Source organism: Cicer arietinum, chromosome 4, assembly GCF_000331145.2.
Source record: "Cicer arietinum cultivar CDC Frontier isolate Library 1 chromosome 4, Cicar.CDCFrontier_v2.0, whole genome shotgun sequence".
NCBI classification, from domain to species: domain Eukaryota; kingdom Viridiplantae; phylum Streptophyta; class Magnoliopsida; order Fabales; family Fabaceae; genus Cicer; species Cicer arietinum.
Window position 1 is genome coordinate 55,540,491 of NC_021163.2, and position 16,965 is coordinate 55,557,455.

The 16,965-nt window shown below is 30.1% G+C and overlaps 2 protein-coding genes across 2 annotated transcripts in view; one reads left to right on the forward strand and one right to left on the reverse strand.

Annotated features, from left to right (window-relative positions):
• Window positions 1-2,231, forward strand: part of LOC101491566 (glucan endo-1,3-beta-glucosidase 3-like) — a 4,586-nt gene extending 2,355 nt beyond the window's left edge. Inside the window, exons 3-5 of the mRNA XM_073367851.1 lie at window positions 1-823; window positions 1,328-1,355; window positions 1,798-2,231. The exon at window positions 1-823 is cut by the window's left edge and continues 6 nt beyond it. Coding sequence (XP_073223952.1) covers window positions 1-823; window positions 1,328-1,355; window positions 1,798-1,951 — 1,005 coding nt within the window. The 3' untranslated portion in view covers window positions 1,952-2,231. The remainder of the gene's footprint in view (window positions 824-1,327; window positions 1,356-1,797) is intronic.
• A 1,182-nt stretch (window positions 2,232-3,413) lies between these two features.
• On the reverse strand, window positions 3,414-6,969 carry LOC101491876 (uncharacterized). The gene is made up of 2 exons (XM_004498212.4): window positions 6,520-6,969; window positions 3,414-3,684 (listed from the first exon to the last, which is right to left on the reverse strand). The coding sequence occupies exons 1-2, from the start codon at window positions 6,784-6,786 to the stop codon at window positions 3,526-3,528; spliced, it is 426 nt and encodes a 141-aa protein (XP_004498269.1). The 5' UTR covers window positions 6,787-6,969; the 3' UTR covers window positions 3,414-3,525.
• Between the last annotated feature and the right edge of the window lie 9,996 nt (window positions 6,970-16,965).

The following is a 16,965-nucleotide window of genomic DNA, read 5'->3' on the forward strand; positions in this document are numbered from 1 at the left end:
CCGCCTTCTCAAGCGTTTTTCAATCGAACATGGGATCCTGTGATGACTCCTTTACTTAAGTTTTTGCAGTCAACAGGCTCATATCTTATGCTCAATGTATATCCATATTATGATTACAGACAATCCAATGGTGTAATCCCTCTAGATTACGCTCTTTTCCGTCCATTACCGCAAAATAAAGAAGCTGTTGATAGTAACACTCTCCTGCATTATACTAATGTTTTTGATGCAGTTATTGATGCTGCTTATTTTGCAATGTCATATTTGAAGTTTACCAATATCCCTATTTTAGTCACTGAATCAGGATGGCCTTCAAAAGGTGATTCATCCGAGCCAGATGCAACTCCTGATAATGCTAACACTTATAATAGTAATCTCATTCGACATGTACTTAACAATTCGGGGACTCCTAAACAGCCTCGAGTCGCGGTTAGTACATATATTTACGAGCTTTATAATGAAGACTTAAGATCAGGTCCTGTATCTGAGAACAATTGGGGGCTTTTTTATGCGAATGGGGCACCAGTGTATACACTACACTTGACTGGTGCTGGTACTGTGTTTGCGAACGATACAACGAATCAAACCTTTTGTGTTGCTAAGAGTAATGCCGATACTAAGATGATACAGGCGGCACTTGATTGGGCTTGTGGACCAGGGAAGGTGGATTGTTCGCCTTTGTTGCATGGTCAAGCATGTTCTGAACCGGATAACGTAGTTTCGCATGCTACGTATGCTTTTAATGCTTATTATCAGCTGATGGATAAATCTCCTGGGACCTGTGATTTCAAAGGAGTTGCCTCTGTCACCACCACAAACCCAAGTAAGAAATGTTTACAGATACATTAATATTTATATGTGAAGTTCACTACAAGGGTATGAATACATTTTGTTTGAAAAATTTAGGAATCATAATTAGAGACATGATGATAAATGCATTTTTGCACTTTGAACCCTCACACAAGTAACACAATAGCTAGATTTAATGCATCATGGACTTGCAAGTAGTGTTTTTAAAAACCAGACAAGAGATCTAACCAGTGAGATCTCCAAGTCATGGTTGAACCATGGTTGAAGCGAATGATTATATTTTTTTGAAAAAAATGATGAATAGGTTCAACCAACCAATAGACTGACCGATTTCTGGTTCAACTGATTGAATTGGCCGGTTTGTCTCTGGAAACACTGATTACAAGCAAAGTAAGGTTCTTATGCTTAAATTGTAGTTCTCAAAACATTCCTTACATAGTTTGAGTAAAAAGAACTACATGTTGAAGTTGCTAATCATTTTGATCAACTGATACTGATTATATTATCATTGCTACAGGTCATGGTTCCTGTATATTTCCAGGAAGGTATGATCTCAATTCTCAAGCTTATGCTGGCATATGCTTAATGTCAAGTTATTTTATAGTTTAATGTGTTAGAGGAACAGAAGTGTTTCTAAGAGAAAACTTAAAACTTGTTTGATTTCAAAGGTTAAGTATAAGGAGGTATTTTAAGGTACACTTAGAGAAATCTAGATCTACTTCTAGGGCCTTCCTAATTAATACATACTTCTAGATATTTTCTACACTTTTCTCTATTTAATATAATTCTAGATTTTTCAACAGATATTATGACTTATCTAAATAATTCTAGATTATTCTAAATTATACTAGATTTGTTGTTCTCATTTGCTTTACATATTAGAAATGCCATTTTTCAATTCTCATCTCATCAACACTACAATTTTTCACATAGTTGCTTAATGTATATGTTTTTTTCTTCTTTACTTTACATCTTTGTGGTGAACAGTGGTGGTCAAAATGGTAGCAGCATAAACGGAACAGCACTAGCTCCTTCTATCAATTCCACAACTTCAGGCTCTTTTTCACAATACTACAATGGTGGATCTTTCACTAGCTATGTGATTCTTCTTGCACTACTTTTGAGTGCACTTGTTTTGTAAAACTAGGCAAATTAATTACTTAATCAGCATTAGAATCTAGTTTATGGAGAGACACTATTCTACTTCCTTTTGAAAGATTGCAGCATGCCCAATTTTGTGTACCTCTTATTGAGGATTTCAAGGGTCAAATTGTATATTGGTAATTGTTCTTGTAGCATTAGTTTCCATTGAATTTTTTGTACAAACTAAAGGAATTATTTTACATCATTGTTGTAACTACCTTATTAGGATTAACATTGTTTCCTGGCAATGAAATCAGAAAATCCATTGAATTGTTTTATGGTTTTGATCCTTTTAGATTTCCTGGTGTAATTGTTTTTACAACTTTTGTTATCTTTTGAAAATAATAATATCAAAATTTAAGTCTTTCTAAACAATGGGTTCTACCCTTGACCACTTAGGTAAATGGTTTACAATGGACCATCACTTCAAAATATAAAGTATACTTTCACTCCTTGAAAATATAAACTCATGGTCAATTATTATTTTCATGAGTAGACGCTAACTTAATTTGTGTTGGTTCGCTAAACACAAAGATAAACAAATAAGTTGAGTTCAGATGCACTCATATTAGGGCATTGTCTCAATCATTAAGACAAATTATTTTTGATAAGTACAGCGAGACATTGTTAGAGTTTTGGATAATTTGCATTGTTGGAGTTTTGAATAATTTACAAGTGTTAGTCCACCATATGCTACCTATCAAAGTGATCTATCATTTAATTTGTTATTTCAAAACATGAAAATAGTTTATCAAAACTTGACTCATGATGCTATGATGTTGTTTGTAGAAACTTGAATGCAATGATGTTGTTAATAGAAACTTGAATTTAGCACTCAAAACACATTGTGTTTGATTAGTGTGATAAAGAACCAATCTTATAAAAGTGATAAGATACTCCAAAGTCTTAAGCAAGTGTTTGTAGCTACGAATCAAGCCATTATAAATGGAGAAAATATGATTGAGAGGAGATAATCTACCTTTCTATCTAATAGTTTTTCAGATTATCTTCTTTATGCAACTGCTGATACTAATAAATTCGAAGATCTAAAATACATTGTCTAATAGTTTTTTAGGTTATCTTCTTTACGCAACTGGAAAGACTAATCAATTCGATGATCTAAAACACATTTAAGAACAATCTTAAATGGTAAATTTCCATATACATGACCCAGTTGACATCATGCATAAGTGTTCAGTTGGCCAATGCATATGCTTTTGTATACTTAATCTGACGACTAACATAATTTAGTTATTTTTTCATCAGGTTGATATTTTGGAAAAATGTTCTTCTGAGATGAACAATTTTTTACACTTCTGATGTATTTGACCTTAACTAAAATTCATTAAGTTCAACCACTTGACAATATGAACAAATATCTTGTGACATGCCACAATAAATTTTGCATTTGAAGTGCTCTCCCACAGACAAAAAATTTAAATATAATTGCATCAAGTACATCACAAAATATAAAGTATCATTAAATATCTCAATCTATAATTTTACATATCATCTGGTTTTAAATATTTGAAATTAATTTCCCCAAGGAGGCATAATTTATAGATGTGGAAGTTATGAATGGTTCAATGGTTCAACAACTGTCTTGAAGAGAAGGATATGAACCTTATCAATGGAAAAGTACAAAAAGCCACCAACAGAATGTGTAACATAGGAACCAAAACTAGTACCAACAATGCAGTGCCAAGCTGGGCCATAAGAAGAATCAAATTCCTGTAACACCAACAAGTTTCTTTCTATTGTTAGCAAAGTCATTTTCCATTTAGAATCAGCATTGAAAATAAGCTAAAATAAACCATCAGGATCGACCCGATAATTCTCAATAGTAAATAAGGCCTAAAATAAGTCTTAATATCTGTGACCTTTTTGTTTATAAGAAAACTAATGACAAATAAGTTTTTGTTTGTAAGCCTCAAGCAGGGGCTTTTGTAGCCTTATTCTTGGGCTGACCCTGAAAACCATTACTTAAGAAGGGAGAAAAATATAGGCATTGGCCAACAATAGTCCAGATGTTTTCAGGCAATATCAATGTTTTTTTGTTTGTCACAGTTTCCCTCCACCGGAGGTAATTCTGTTTGAAACACTATCAAACATTAAATGTAGACACCTCTTCCAGCCGAAATTTGAACCGTAATTTGCCACATTATGCAAGATTAGATGCTTTCACTAAACACAATCCTCATTGGTTCAAGCAATATCAATGTGAAACAAAGAAATTAATTAATCATCCAGTTAACATTGTATAAAAAACAAACAAAATAAAAAGAATTTTGGCTGCCATTGATCCATATAAACTTTGAGAAAACCAGGTGTAATAGATGCAGCAAGAGTCAACCAAGAATGTTACAAGAATCAAAATTGTCTCAAAGATAGTACAATTTGTGAAAGAGAAACTAGATATGCATGCCATTGGTGTAATAAGAATTCCCAGAATTATAATTTTAATAATGAAATGATGGTCCAAGTAGCATTTTCAACATAAAACAAAAAATATTATACACTACGCCACTTGTTTTTTGGTGAAATACCAAGCCACTTGTTTATTGATTTTACAACCAACATATACCTAATAATTAATAAACATACATTTTCAGATTTAGTCCATACTTGAATACATGGAGAGTCATAATCACAATAAAATAGTGATTGATGCAACCTTTAGTGGACCACAGAGATACCAACTATTGCACTCCAGCAACAGGTTTTTCATCTCATCACACTCTTTTCATTCTCTATGATTACTATGATCAGAACATGTAATATACAAAACAATCTAAGATTTATTTCATCGTCAAAATCTAAGGTGCACAAGTAAGATTGCACCATGCACAAGTTTATTTTGCACCATTGGATCAATAAGTCCCATTATATCTTATTTGATCTAACGGTGAAAACAAACTTGTACTTTCACAAGATGAAACGAACTTCTTTTACTAACATACAGTTATTAATAATAGCTAGTGGAATGATTAGGTAGAAAAACTAATTAATATATGGTTGGTTAAGATACAAATAAATAGTGCAGATGATTGTTGAATCAATCAAAATCATGTGATCTTGATTTGTATTTATTAGTCTGATTTGTACAGCTAGAATTAGGTGCTGTAGTAGTTTCTTTCCTTTCTTAGTTATAATGTGTTTGGAGACAATGATTTCCTCCTAATTCTTAGGCCTAGAGTTAATGTGCAGAATTAGTACTATACTATTATTGATACCTATCTTTGTACCATTCTGATTAAGAAGTGAAAAAAGTATTCACTTAATATGACAACTAATTTGGAAATATTTGACAAAATAATATGCATTTCAGCAAAAAATGAAATGATTGGCTCAGGTTGTTAGTTTGTTAATAAGCTTCAATTAAAGACGAATCATTCAGGAGAATCTAAGTTCAAATCTTGATTGAAACAATTCTTAGTCAGACTTTACTTACCTTATGACCGAACTCTAGATTACTAGAGCCCCATTCCTCCGGGAACTAGAACGTCAAAACCAAAAAATACATTTCGGCAAAGGGTATTATAAGAAAAAAGTAATTAATACTTCTTTGATATTCTAAAATTATGAATAATATGAAAACAAATAAATATTTCAAAGAAGACACTTAATATGTAGATTATAGAATCAAAATAAGGAGTTCAAGCATTAGTTTGCAATTGAAAAGAATCTCTCTCCATCTACTCATCTAGCATCGAAAAACAATCTTTCAGCATGATACAAGCACAACATACAATTGAAAATCTTGTAACTAAGATTCTAAAGCAATATCCAGTGCACACATCATAAGAACATGAATGAAGTAATTGCATACATAAGGAAAATATGCCTACTCAACAAACACGAAAAAACAATTACACTCTATGGAAGTTCAAGTAAATACTAAGCATAGATACATAAATGAAGGAAAAATCATCATCAAGTAAGACAAAGAAATAAAAACAAGTTTGGGCTGTTTATTTGTGAAAACATTTTCTATTTTCATTTTTGAAATTTGTGCTAATTTTACTTGCTAACAAGTAGATACGAGAATCTTAAAGTGGACAAAAATAAAAATGTCACAACAACTGTTTTAATCATTTTCAAAAACACATCATCCCTAACTAACATTTCATCTTTTTTCCATCACAATGAATCACTTCATCAGTTTCACATCTTCTTATTAGTGAAAATAAAAACAACAAAATACTTTCATAAAGTAAAGAGATTCCAACTAATTGACTTAAGCAGGAAAATATCAGACACATTCCATAGATGATGACTCACTCAATTGACCTAACATCAATACCCAAAATCAAAGATTAAAAATTTGCACATGGATTTGGGTTATCCTTAATCACTAATTATGTTAGACTATTCTAATTTATCAATGAAACATGAGCAAAAAAAATAGAAGAATCAATATAAACATCAAAACACAAAGCAATAAAGACAAACAATTTCAACAAAAAACGCTTCAAATCATGGATCAAAGATCACAACCCAAAAACAAATTTCTACAACAAAAAAAAAAACTTTTTGAATGAAGGTGAAAAATAAAAGTAGTTTGACCTTTTTAAGGGAAAGTGCCAAGTGTTTACTGTCAATCTTCTTGGAAGGCATAGAATCAAGATGGTTACATGCACATTGGAAGGCATGTTTTTGCAAAGGAAGAGACATGTCACAAGCTCTTACATGAATGTTTTTGAGTTTAATATCATTATCATGCTGTTCTTTCACTTGTTCTTGTTGTTGTTCTGTTACTTTGTTCTTCTTTTTCTGTATCAAACTGTTTAGAAACTTGCTTCTTCTCTCTAACTCCTTCTCTGCTTCTTCCATGTGCTGTTGTGTCTTTTTGTCTCACTCTCTCATTACTCTCCAAAACCAACCAACCCTTTTCTTCTCTTCTTTGTTGTTTTCACACTGTAGCTTATAGCATTGGCAACTATGGCTTCAAAGAAGAGAGAGAATGGTGGAAGAGAAAAATGTACAGTCAAATGGAATGATAGGAAGATCAAGAAATATATTATATACTAAAGGGTTGAATTTCACACTTCTCATGTTTTATTTTAAGTGTTTATAAATATGTACTTTGTGATTAATTTAATTGTGTTCATTTTATGGTCAAATATGCATTTAAAAATTGTGACTAGACAATAATTATCATGGTTTACAATATTGTTTTATATTCATTAAATATCTTTTTGAATGATGTTAACTACACTACCACATATTTAAATTACGTTAATTATTTACATTAATGTCGAAATAATGAAACTCTTAAATAAATTTTACTTAAAGGAAATTAATTAAAAATAATTAAAAATAATATTTTCTTCATTTTAAGATAATGTTAATTATATTTTTTTAATAATATCATCTCATTAATGCTATATACACTGTTATTAGGAGTGAAAATAGAGTTATGTTTTGTAAAGGTCAAACTTTGTATGATAAAAAAATGTGTCTAAAATATTTATTATAAATTACATTTTTAAAAATATGATATAAGTTATTAATTTACTTAAAAACTTATTTTATATTAATATTTTTAGATAATTAATTTAATCAATTTTTATATTAAACTAACAAAAAAAATAGACTAATAAGATTAAATTACATTTTGAGATATAACATGCCATTTTAGAGAATATAACTTTATATTACATGATAACTTTATTTTATAATAATATTTTAGTCAAAAGTTAATATAGACCAATAAATTTTATTTTCATATAAGATTAGCACATTTATGATTTAACACAAAATAAAAAATTTAATAATAATAATAATAATAATTTATATATATTTGTTAGTTAAATAAGCTTCTAACAAAACCTTGATTTTGTCTATTTAAATATCTTATTTAACCTGTTAAGACCATATGCCCATGTTGGTTTGATATATGTTTAGCTTTAATCTCAACTAATTAAATATCTTTCATCTTATAATTGTAATAATGGTAAGTACATTGATATTTTATAAAATTATTATTTATTCTATTACATTTTTATATATTTTTTAATCTTTGTAAAATGATATATCTAAGTTGTTGACATGTTAATTTGAACTACACAAATATAACAATTCATAAAATAAATACTAAATTTAGATGATTAATAAAACAATATTATAGACAACCTGTTATTTTTTTTAAATAGAAAACCTGTTATTTGAAAATATAAAAATAAAGAAAAATTATGCATGGGTGATAGAAAAAAACAATTCTAAATTATTTTTCTTTGATGAATGAAGAAGAAGAAAGAAGTAACTGGACAATGTTTGAGAACTTTATGCATATTTGGTTGTACTTTGGGAAGAATTAAAATTATTTTTGGAGGTATAAAATTGATTCAAGTGTTTAGCTATTATAAGTAGAATTATTCTACTACTAAAATTAAATATAAATATAATTTTTATATTGAAATTTATTATTTACGTCACATGTTTAGAATATATAATTTTTATATTAAAATTTATTATTCAACAAATTTTCATGTAAATATATTTAAATATAGTTTTTTTATATCATCTTACTTTTATTTAAAACAATTTATCAAAATTAATTTTTTTTCACATGAGAATCAAACACACCTTAATTTATGTAATAAAAAGTGTGAAAGTGAAAATTAAGATATAAATAATCGTGAAAGATGATGTGTGAAAATTATATGCGTTTGGTTTTTGTCTGGAAGTTGCTACTTTTGATGCATTTTTTGCCTTTTGTCTTTGTTGCGTGTTGACGAGGCCATTAAGTCACGCCCAAATTCATGCTTCGATTTATGAACCATAGCTAGATTCATTATTTCTTTTGTTTCAATTTTGTCTTTCCTTTTTGTATTTTGGGAAATATCTGGATGGTGACGAAATGAAAGTAATTAAAAAATACAAGTTTTTAAGATAGGTTTTTCTTTCAACCTCATTTTCATGTTTTTTTATTAAATATTAAGATGATTTTTTTACTAACTTCTAATAAATTGAGAATTTGTTATTTTTGTAAATTTTTGAATATTTAATTTGTATTAAATAACATTAATCTTTTGTTTTTGTGAAGTTTTGTTAATGACTCTATCCTCATCTCATTTTAAATATTTTATTTGGTTTGTGTATAATTATTAAAAAAATATTAGTTGCATTGATTTAAATGATAAAATAAGTTTTATTAACTTAAATACTTTTATTAATCGCAGTTAATGAAGAAGTTTAACGAGTTGAGACAAAATAAAAAAAAAATATATTAATAAAAAAAGTAATTATTGATAAATAGTATTATGCAATTTGTCTTCTCTAAAGTGAGAAGTTGATAAAATGAATAAAACAATAATTGATCATTCATATATACATAATATCAATAATTTATTTAATCATAATTGATATTATTTATTTTAAAAATTAAAATAAGTTGTTCACTTTATACAAATTTATAAAAAACATATCTAGTATTATGAGACGGACGGAGTAGAGTAGAAGAGAAAAAATAAATGGTGCAAATTTGAGAAAATGTTGATTATCTTCCTAAATTTAAAATGATTTTATTTGTCTATTTTTATTGTATCCATACATATTTTCAACTACATTAATTATTTTTTTATTATCATACTTCTAATTACAATATATATATTTTTCATACACTATACAATAAATACTATAGTATAAATTTTAACTAATTCCCTCTCTTGAGATAAACTTGTAAAAATAATATTAATTATTAATAAGTTTAATATTATTATGTACTTAATTTTTGTGATTTGGACAAATGAGTTTTATATTTAGATACAAGAGTAATAATAATTTAAGTGTCATGCAAATTGTAATTTGAAATCAACATCAGACATAATTTTTTTGATTCTTACATAAATTATTTAGATATACATAATTTTTTTTGGGTAATTTTAATTCTTATATAAATAATAGATGAAAAATATAATAAAAATTAAAGAAAAAATAGATAGAAAAGAAGATAAATGATATAAACTAATAAAATATATATATAAAAAAATAAACCACCATTCAAAGTCTTAAAATGGTAACTGTTGGTCAATTTAACACCTCAAATTTTCGAGATACCAAGTTGCTTCATAGAATTGTCTAACATAAATTAAAATACATCTTTTACTCCATAGAAACACACCTCTCTAAAATAATTGACGAAAGAAATATTTTGACCCAAATGTATAAGAATAATTTGATATTTCATAAATTTAAAGTTTTAAATTGTTAAAAGTTATAATTTCAAGTCTTAAAATTGTTTTTAAAAAAATTAACAGAGTCCGTCGGTAAGATAAAAAATAGGCTTAATTGCACTTTTGGTCCCCCTATTATAGGTAAAAATTGAAAGTAATCCCTCCATTTTGTTTGTCCCCAGTTTTAGTCCCAAAACAGAATTTGAGTCCAAATCATGATGAATTGTCATTTTTTAATGACGTGTCAATAAAAAGGTGACGTGGCAGACGCTTACGTAGAATAAATTCATTATTATATTATTTCTGATTAAAAAATATAATTTATATTTTTAAAAATCATTATTATAATTGTGACAATATTTTTAAAAATACAATTTAATTGTTAAAATTAAGTTAAAAGAAAAAACACCTAAAATCAAGAACCCTAAACAAATCAAAATCAAAAGCATTCACTCATGAACCCTAAAATCATGAACCCTAAACAGAAATCGTGAAATGAAATCGTGAAATCGTAAAATCGTGTTTGTCCTTTGTTCAATCATTTTCATCAGTGACTTGTTTTCATCAGTGACTCGTGTTCGTGTTCATCTCTCGTTTGTTCATCAGTGTTCGTCGTTTGTTCACCTTTCGTTTTCGTCCGTTTCGTCGTTTGTTCACCTTTCGTTTTCGTCATTCTGGATCGTTTGTTCATCTTTCATTTTCATCAGTGATAAAATGGCGAGTGGAGGTCATTTCGAGTTCTCTCCATCTTCAGATAGGAAAGAAGATGCAAAGTTTTGTGCTAGGTATGTGATTTTAGGGTTTTCGCTTTGTTTTATTATTAACATTATTAAACTCTGCATTTGAACTTTGATTTTAGGGCCAAAAGTTTTTCTCTACACTGTTAACAGAACTCAATGCCTTTATGCCTTTTTAATAATGTGGTCCATGCGTTTTTAATAATGTGGTCCATATGCTCTATTGTATTATTTTGTGGTGCATGTGTAGTTTGTTTTAGGCTTAGTTTGACTAATTTATTCAATGGTTTATTTTGTGTAGGCCAGCTTCAATCCATAGAGTTAGGTCAAGAATTAACCATGGGAGTAGTTTTGTAAACCATCCAGTGAAGATGTACGTTTGTGCCCAAGTGGATGAGATGAATTGGTCTTGGGATGTAGACTTAATGTCCCACATGCAAATTACTAAAATGGTCAAAAGTTTGGGATATATGAGTATTAAACGTTTGTGGTACCAGCATCCGAAGTACTTATTTACACGTGGACTTAGACCTCTCAACAATGTCGAGGATGTATTAAAGTTTGTTGAAGATGTCAAAGGGTTCAACGTAATTGACGTCTTTGTGGAACACTGTATAGATAATCCTGAAACTGAACCAGATCAACCAAATTCTGAACCACTTCAACCTGAAGCAGAATCTGAATATGTACCTGTTGAACCTGAATCTGAACCTGTTGAACCTGAATCTGAAGCAGTCCATGGTGAAGATTATATGAGTGAAGAAGATGAAGATTATGTTGCTAACTCAGATGATGATGATGATGATATAGGTGAGTTATATGAGGATGATGATTGGGACTGGATTTCTGAAATATCAACTGAGATCTTTGTTAATGTTGGTGATGAAAATTCATTTGAAAGACATGAAAACCAAAGAGGAAACCCAGGGCCTAGTTTTGCAACTGATTTTGAAGAAAATGATGTGAATTCTGATGATTTGGATACTCCACCAAGAAGTGAAGTTGATGAAGAGAATGTTAGGAAATGTCCTAAATTTAACCAACCTGAAAATGGTGATGAAGTAAGGTTTGAGTTGGGCCTAAAGTTCAATACAAAAGAGCAGGTTAAGAATGCCGTTAAAGATTTTGCAATGGAGAGTAAGAAAAACTTGTATTTCAAAAAGAATGATGGAAAGAGAATCATTGTTAGGTGTGAGCCAGAATGTCCATTTTACATGAGGATCAGTAAGAAGACTTCAAATGAATATTGACAATTAGTGAGTTTCACAGAGGATCATACATGTCATAGGAGGGCAAAAAATAAACAAGCTAAGACTGAATGGCTTGCCAAGAAATTCGTTCCTATGTTGAGACATACACTTGAAATGAAACCCAAGGGATTGATTGTTGAGGCGCTTGATAAATGGGGTGTGAAGTTGTCTAAATACCAAGCATATAGAGCCAAAGTAAGAGCCATAGAAATGATTCAAGGTGCTCAAAGGGAGCAATATGCACATTTGAGAGAATATGCTGATGAACTTAGGAGATCAAATCCAAACTCTACGGTTATTATTAAGTGTGGTATGTCTGACATTGGACCAGTATTTGAGAGAATATATGTATGTTTGGAGGCTTGTAAGGCTGCATTTGCTAATACATGCAAGCCTTTAATTGGATTGGATGCTTGTTTCTTGAAGGGAGAATATGGCGGTCAATTAATAGCCACAATAGGTAAAGATGGGAATAATCAAAATGATTCCCATTGCATATGCAGTTGTTGAAGCAGAAACAAAAGACTCGTGACAATGGTTTCTGGATCTTTTACTGGAGGACCTCAATAATGTTCAGCATAAGCAATATGCATTCATTTCAGATCAACAAAAGGTATGTGTGCTGAAGTTTATGCAATCTATTTTTCTAAATTATGCAATCTATTTTTAAGCAATCTGTTTTTCTGTGCTGAATTATGCAATCTGTTTTTCTGAATTATGCAATCTGTTTTTAAGCAATCTGTTTTTCTGTGTTGAATTATGCAATCTGTTTTTATGAATTATGCAATTTGTGCTGAATTATGCAATCTGTTTTTCTGAATTAAGCAATTTGTTCTATGCAATTTGTTTCTAAATAATCTGTTTCAGGGATTGGTACCTGCCATTGCCAACATTGGGGCCCATGTGGAACACCGATTATGTGTTAAACACTTGTATGAGAATTGGAAAAAAAAGTATCCTGGAGGACATATGGAAGAGCTTCTTTGGTTGGCAGCAAGAGCTACTGTGGTCCAGGATTGGGAGAAAGCAATGCAAAAAATTAAGGCAATCAATGAAGATGCATGGAAAGACATGATGCAACTTCCACCATCTATGTGGACTAGGTCAACATTTTGCACTGATACACAATGTGACCTTCAAGTAAACAACATGTGTGAGGCTTTCAACATGGCTGTATTGGAGTATATAGATAAGCCTATCATAACATTACTTGAAGGTTTGAAACATTACATTACAGTAAGGATTGTGAAACAAAAAGAACTCATGCTACAATATAGAGGAAATATATGTCCTAGGAGATGACGATTTTAACTTGTTTAGTGTCACAAATGGTGTAGATACTTATACGGTAAATCTACACACAAAAACTTGTGCTTGTCGTAAGTGGGATTTGACCGGTATTCCGTGTTGCCATGCTCTTGTTTATATATGGCATAACAAAGCTGATCCAGAATCGTATGTTTCACCTTATTATAGGTATAAAACTTGATTTTAACTGCATTATTGGTATTCTGCATTATTGATGTTCAGTTCTGGTTCTGTTCAATTTTGTTCTGGTTCTGGTTTTATTCTTGTGCTTGTTCTGGTTTTATTCTGCTAGTTCAATTCTGGTTCTAGTTTAAATTGTTCTAGTTGTGCTTGGTATTCTGCATTATTGATGTTCTGGTTCTGCTTGTTCTAGTTTTGTTCAGTTCTGGTTCTGCATTATTGATGTTCTGGTTCTGCTTGTTCTAGTTTTGTTCAGTTTAGAGTTTTGTTCAGTTTTGTTCTAGTTTTGTTCTAGTTTTGTTTAGTTTAGAGTTTTGTTCAGTTTTGTTTAGTTTAGAGTTTTGTTCAGTTTTGTTCTAGTTTTGTTCAGTTCTTGATTTATTGATGTTCTGCTTGTTGTAGTTTATTGATGTTCTGCTTGTTGTAGTTTGTTGATGGTTCTATTCTGGTTCTACTTGTTGTAGTTTATTGATGTTCTACTTGTTGTAGTTTGTTGATGGTTCTGTTTTGGTTCTGCTTGTTCTAGTTTTGTTCAGTTTTGGTTCTGCATTATTGTTGTAGTTATGGTTCTGTTCTAGTTCTGTTCAGTGCATTATTTTGTTTTGGTTTTGTTCTGCTAGTTCAGCTACATGGTTTTGTTCTGCTAGTTCAGCCACATGTTCTGGTTTCAATTCTAGTTCTGCTACATGCTTTTGTTCTGCTACTTCAACTACATAGTTTTGGTTTAGTTCTGGTTTACTTTGTTCTAATTTTGTTGTAGTTTGGTTCTGGTTCTGGTTCTGCCCTGCAATTTGGTTTTGGTTTTGTTCTGCTAGTTCATAACATTCAGTTTTTTAAATAGGGACAAGTCACTTTTTTCATAACATTCTGCCTTGCAATTCACTTTTTTCATAACATTCAGTTTTGTTCTAATTTTGTTTTGCCCTGCAATTTGGTTTTGGTTTTGTTGTGGTTTAGTTTTTTTTGGACATGTTTTTGGTTCTTTAAATAGGAAAACAAACTTCTTGACATTTTACTCTTACATTATAATGCCATCAAATGAACCAAAACTTTGGCATGCATCAAATGGAGATCCTATAAATCCCCCAATCATGAGAAGAGCACCAGATAGACCAAAGAAAAATAGGAACAAGTCCAATGACGAGTCAAAAGGTTCTAACAAACTACCAAGACAGTTTGCAATGTAAGAACTGTGGGAAGCTTGGCCACAACACGAGGACATGCAAGGGTAAAAGTGCAACAGATAGAGAGATACCAAAAGGTGGAAATAACATTAACAGAACAAAGAGAGCAAAGACAACAAGGGTTGGAGGTGATGAGGGAGAAACACCAACAATTTTATCTCAAAATTCACAAGCTCCACAAATTCAAGATTCACAAATCAATTGACGGCACGAAACTTGTGATTTTTATTTTGGTTATTATGAATATGTAATGATACTTGGACCTATATAATTTGGTTACTATGAATATGTACTTTTATTTTGGTTACTTGTGAAGGAACAATTTTATTTTGTAATGCATTAGTATGACCTTTTGTTGGACTTAAGTTATGGAACGATTATTTTGTAATGCAGTAGTATGTAATGATGGAATGATATCAAAATTCTAACTTCAGATTATGGACCAGATTATTCTGAAAAATTGTTTTGATTATTGTCATTATTCTGATTATCAAATTTAGGTTCAAAAATTGAAATATTGTTCTGATTATTTTGACCAGATTATTCTGATTATTTCAAACAACTGCAAAATTGTTTTACCAAATTTTATTTATACAATGATATCAAATTGAGTTATTAACATGTAAAAATAGACAATCGAAATACAATAATACTAATTTCATTTCATAATAACAACCTTACAAATTTGATTATATTAAACAATTACATTACAATTTCAACCGTAAACACCCTAAATTACATCATTACAAAACACCCTTAATCCAATCATTTTAATTACTTCAACATTACAATAACCAAAAGAACAATAATCAAAAGCCATGAAAGTGCCAGAAAGCCCTTCATTCGTTTCAACTTCAACTTCATTTCATCATCACAATTTTTTGTCACATTGTCTTTCTTCTTGAATTCATCAATCATTTTCATCAAAGACATAATAACTTCTTTTGCACGTTCTGTCATTGGCTCATCAAACCAATCAAAAGAATTGCAAGATTTTTTACCCTGTAACTGAAACAACATAACAACAAATTTTTATAATATGTAAACAATACCAAAAAAAAAATTAAATAAATAAATTCCAGAATTTTGATAAATAGTTTACCTTATAAAATCCACAACCATGAAACCTTCGACCTGGATTTTCAGCCGTCCAAGAAGTACACAAAGGAGATTCAAGTCCACACAAACATTCTCTTCTTCTAATTCTCAAATGAAAATTGTTGCTTGTAACTGAATACGAATGACAAGACATTCTTTTCCCAAAAAAACACAAAGAACAAACGAAGAAGAAACGAAACAGAGAACAAGAGAAGAAACAACGAAATACAAAGGACGATGAAGAAGACGACCACGAACACGAAGACGATGAAGAAGAAGAAGACGACAAACACCAACACGGAACACGAAGACGAACACCAACACGAAACACGAAGACGATGACCAACAATGAAGAAGAAGACGAAATCGGAATCAGATGATGATGAAGAAAAGGAAAATGGTCGATTTTGATGAAAAGGGTTCACGATTTGGGGCTTTTGTTGAATTGGGACTGTTTTTTTATTTAGGGTTCAAGCTAGTTCATATGCTTCTGATTCTCATTGTTGCAGATGTTTTTCATTTTCTTTTAATTTAATTTTAACAATTAAATTGTATTTTTAAAAATATTGTCACAATTATGATAATGATTTTTAAAAATATAAATTATATTTTTTAATCAGAAATAATATAATAATGAGTTTATTCCACGTAAGCGTTTGCCACGTCACCTTTTTTTTATTGACACGTCATTAAAAAATGACAACTCATCATGATTTGGACTCAAATTCTGTTTGGAGGACTAAAATTGGGGACAAACAAAATAGAGGGGACTACTTTCAATTTTCACCTATAATAGGGAGACCAAAAATACAATTAAGTCTAAAAAATAGCAAAAGCAAGACTTGAAACTAAGGAAACGTTTCCCATCTATTGATGGCCACTAACTGAACAAGGAAGAGAAGCATGAAGAAGATTTGATAACAAGCAAGCACACTAAGAAATAGAAGGTGAACCAACCAAGATTTCCATATTAATAAGTGAGCAAGATTTCACTGAGTCAAGTTTGGATTGTCTTCCACTGGCCACTATTCATTTATTATTATTATTATTATTATTATTATTATTATTATTATTATTA

Coding starts and splice junctions, on each gene's coding strand:
- LOC101491876 (XM_004498212.4), bottom strand. CDS start 6,786: ATGGAAGAAGCAGAGAAGGAGTTAGAGAGAAGAAGCAAGTTTCTAAAC. Junction 3,685..6,519: donor TGGCACTTTCCCTTAAAAAG/GTCAAACTACTT, acceptor TTGGTGTTACAG/GAATTTGATTCTTCTTATGG.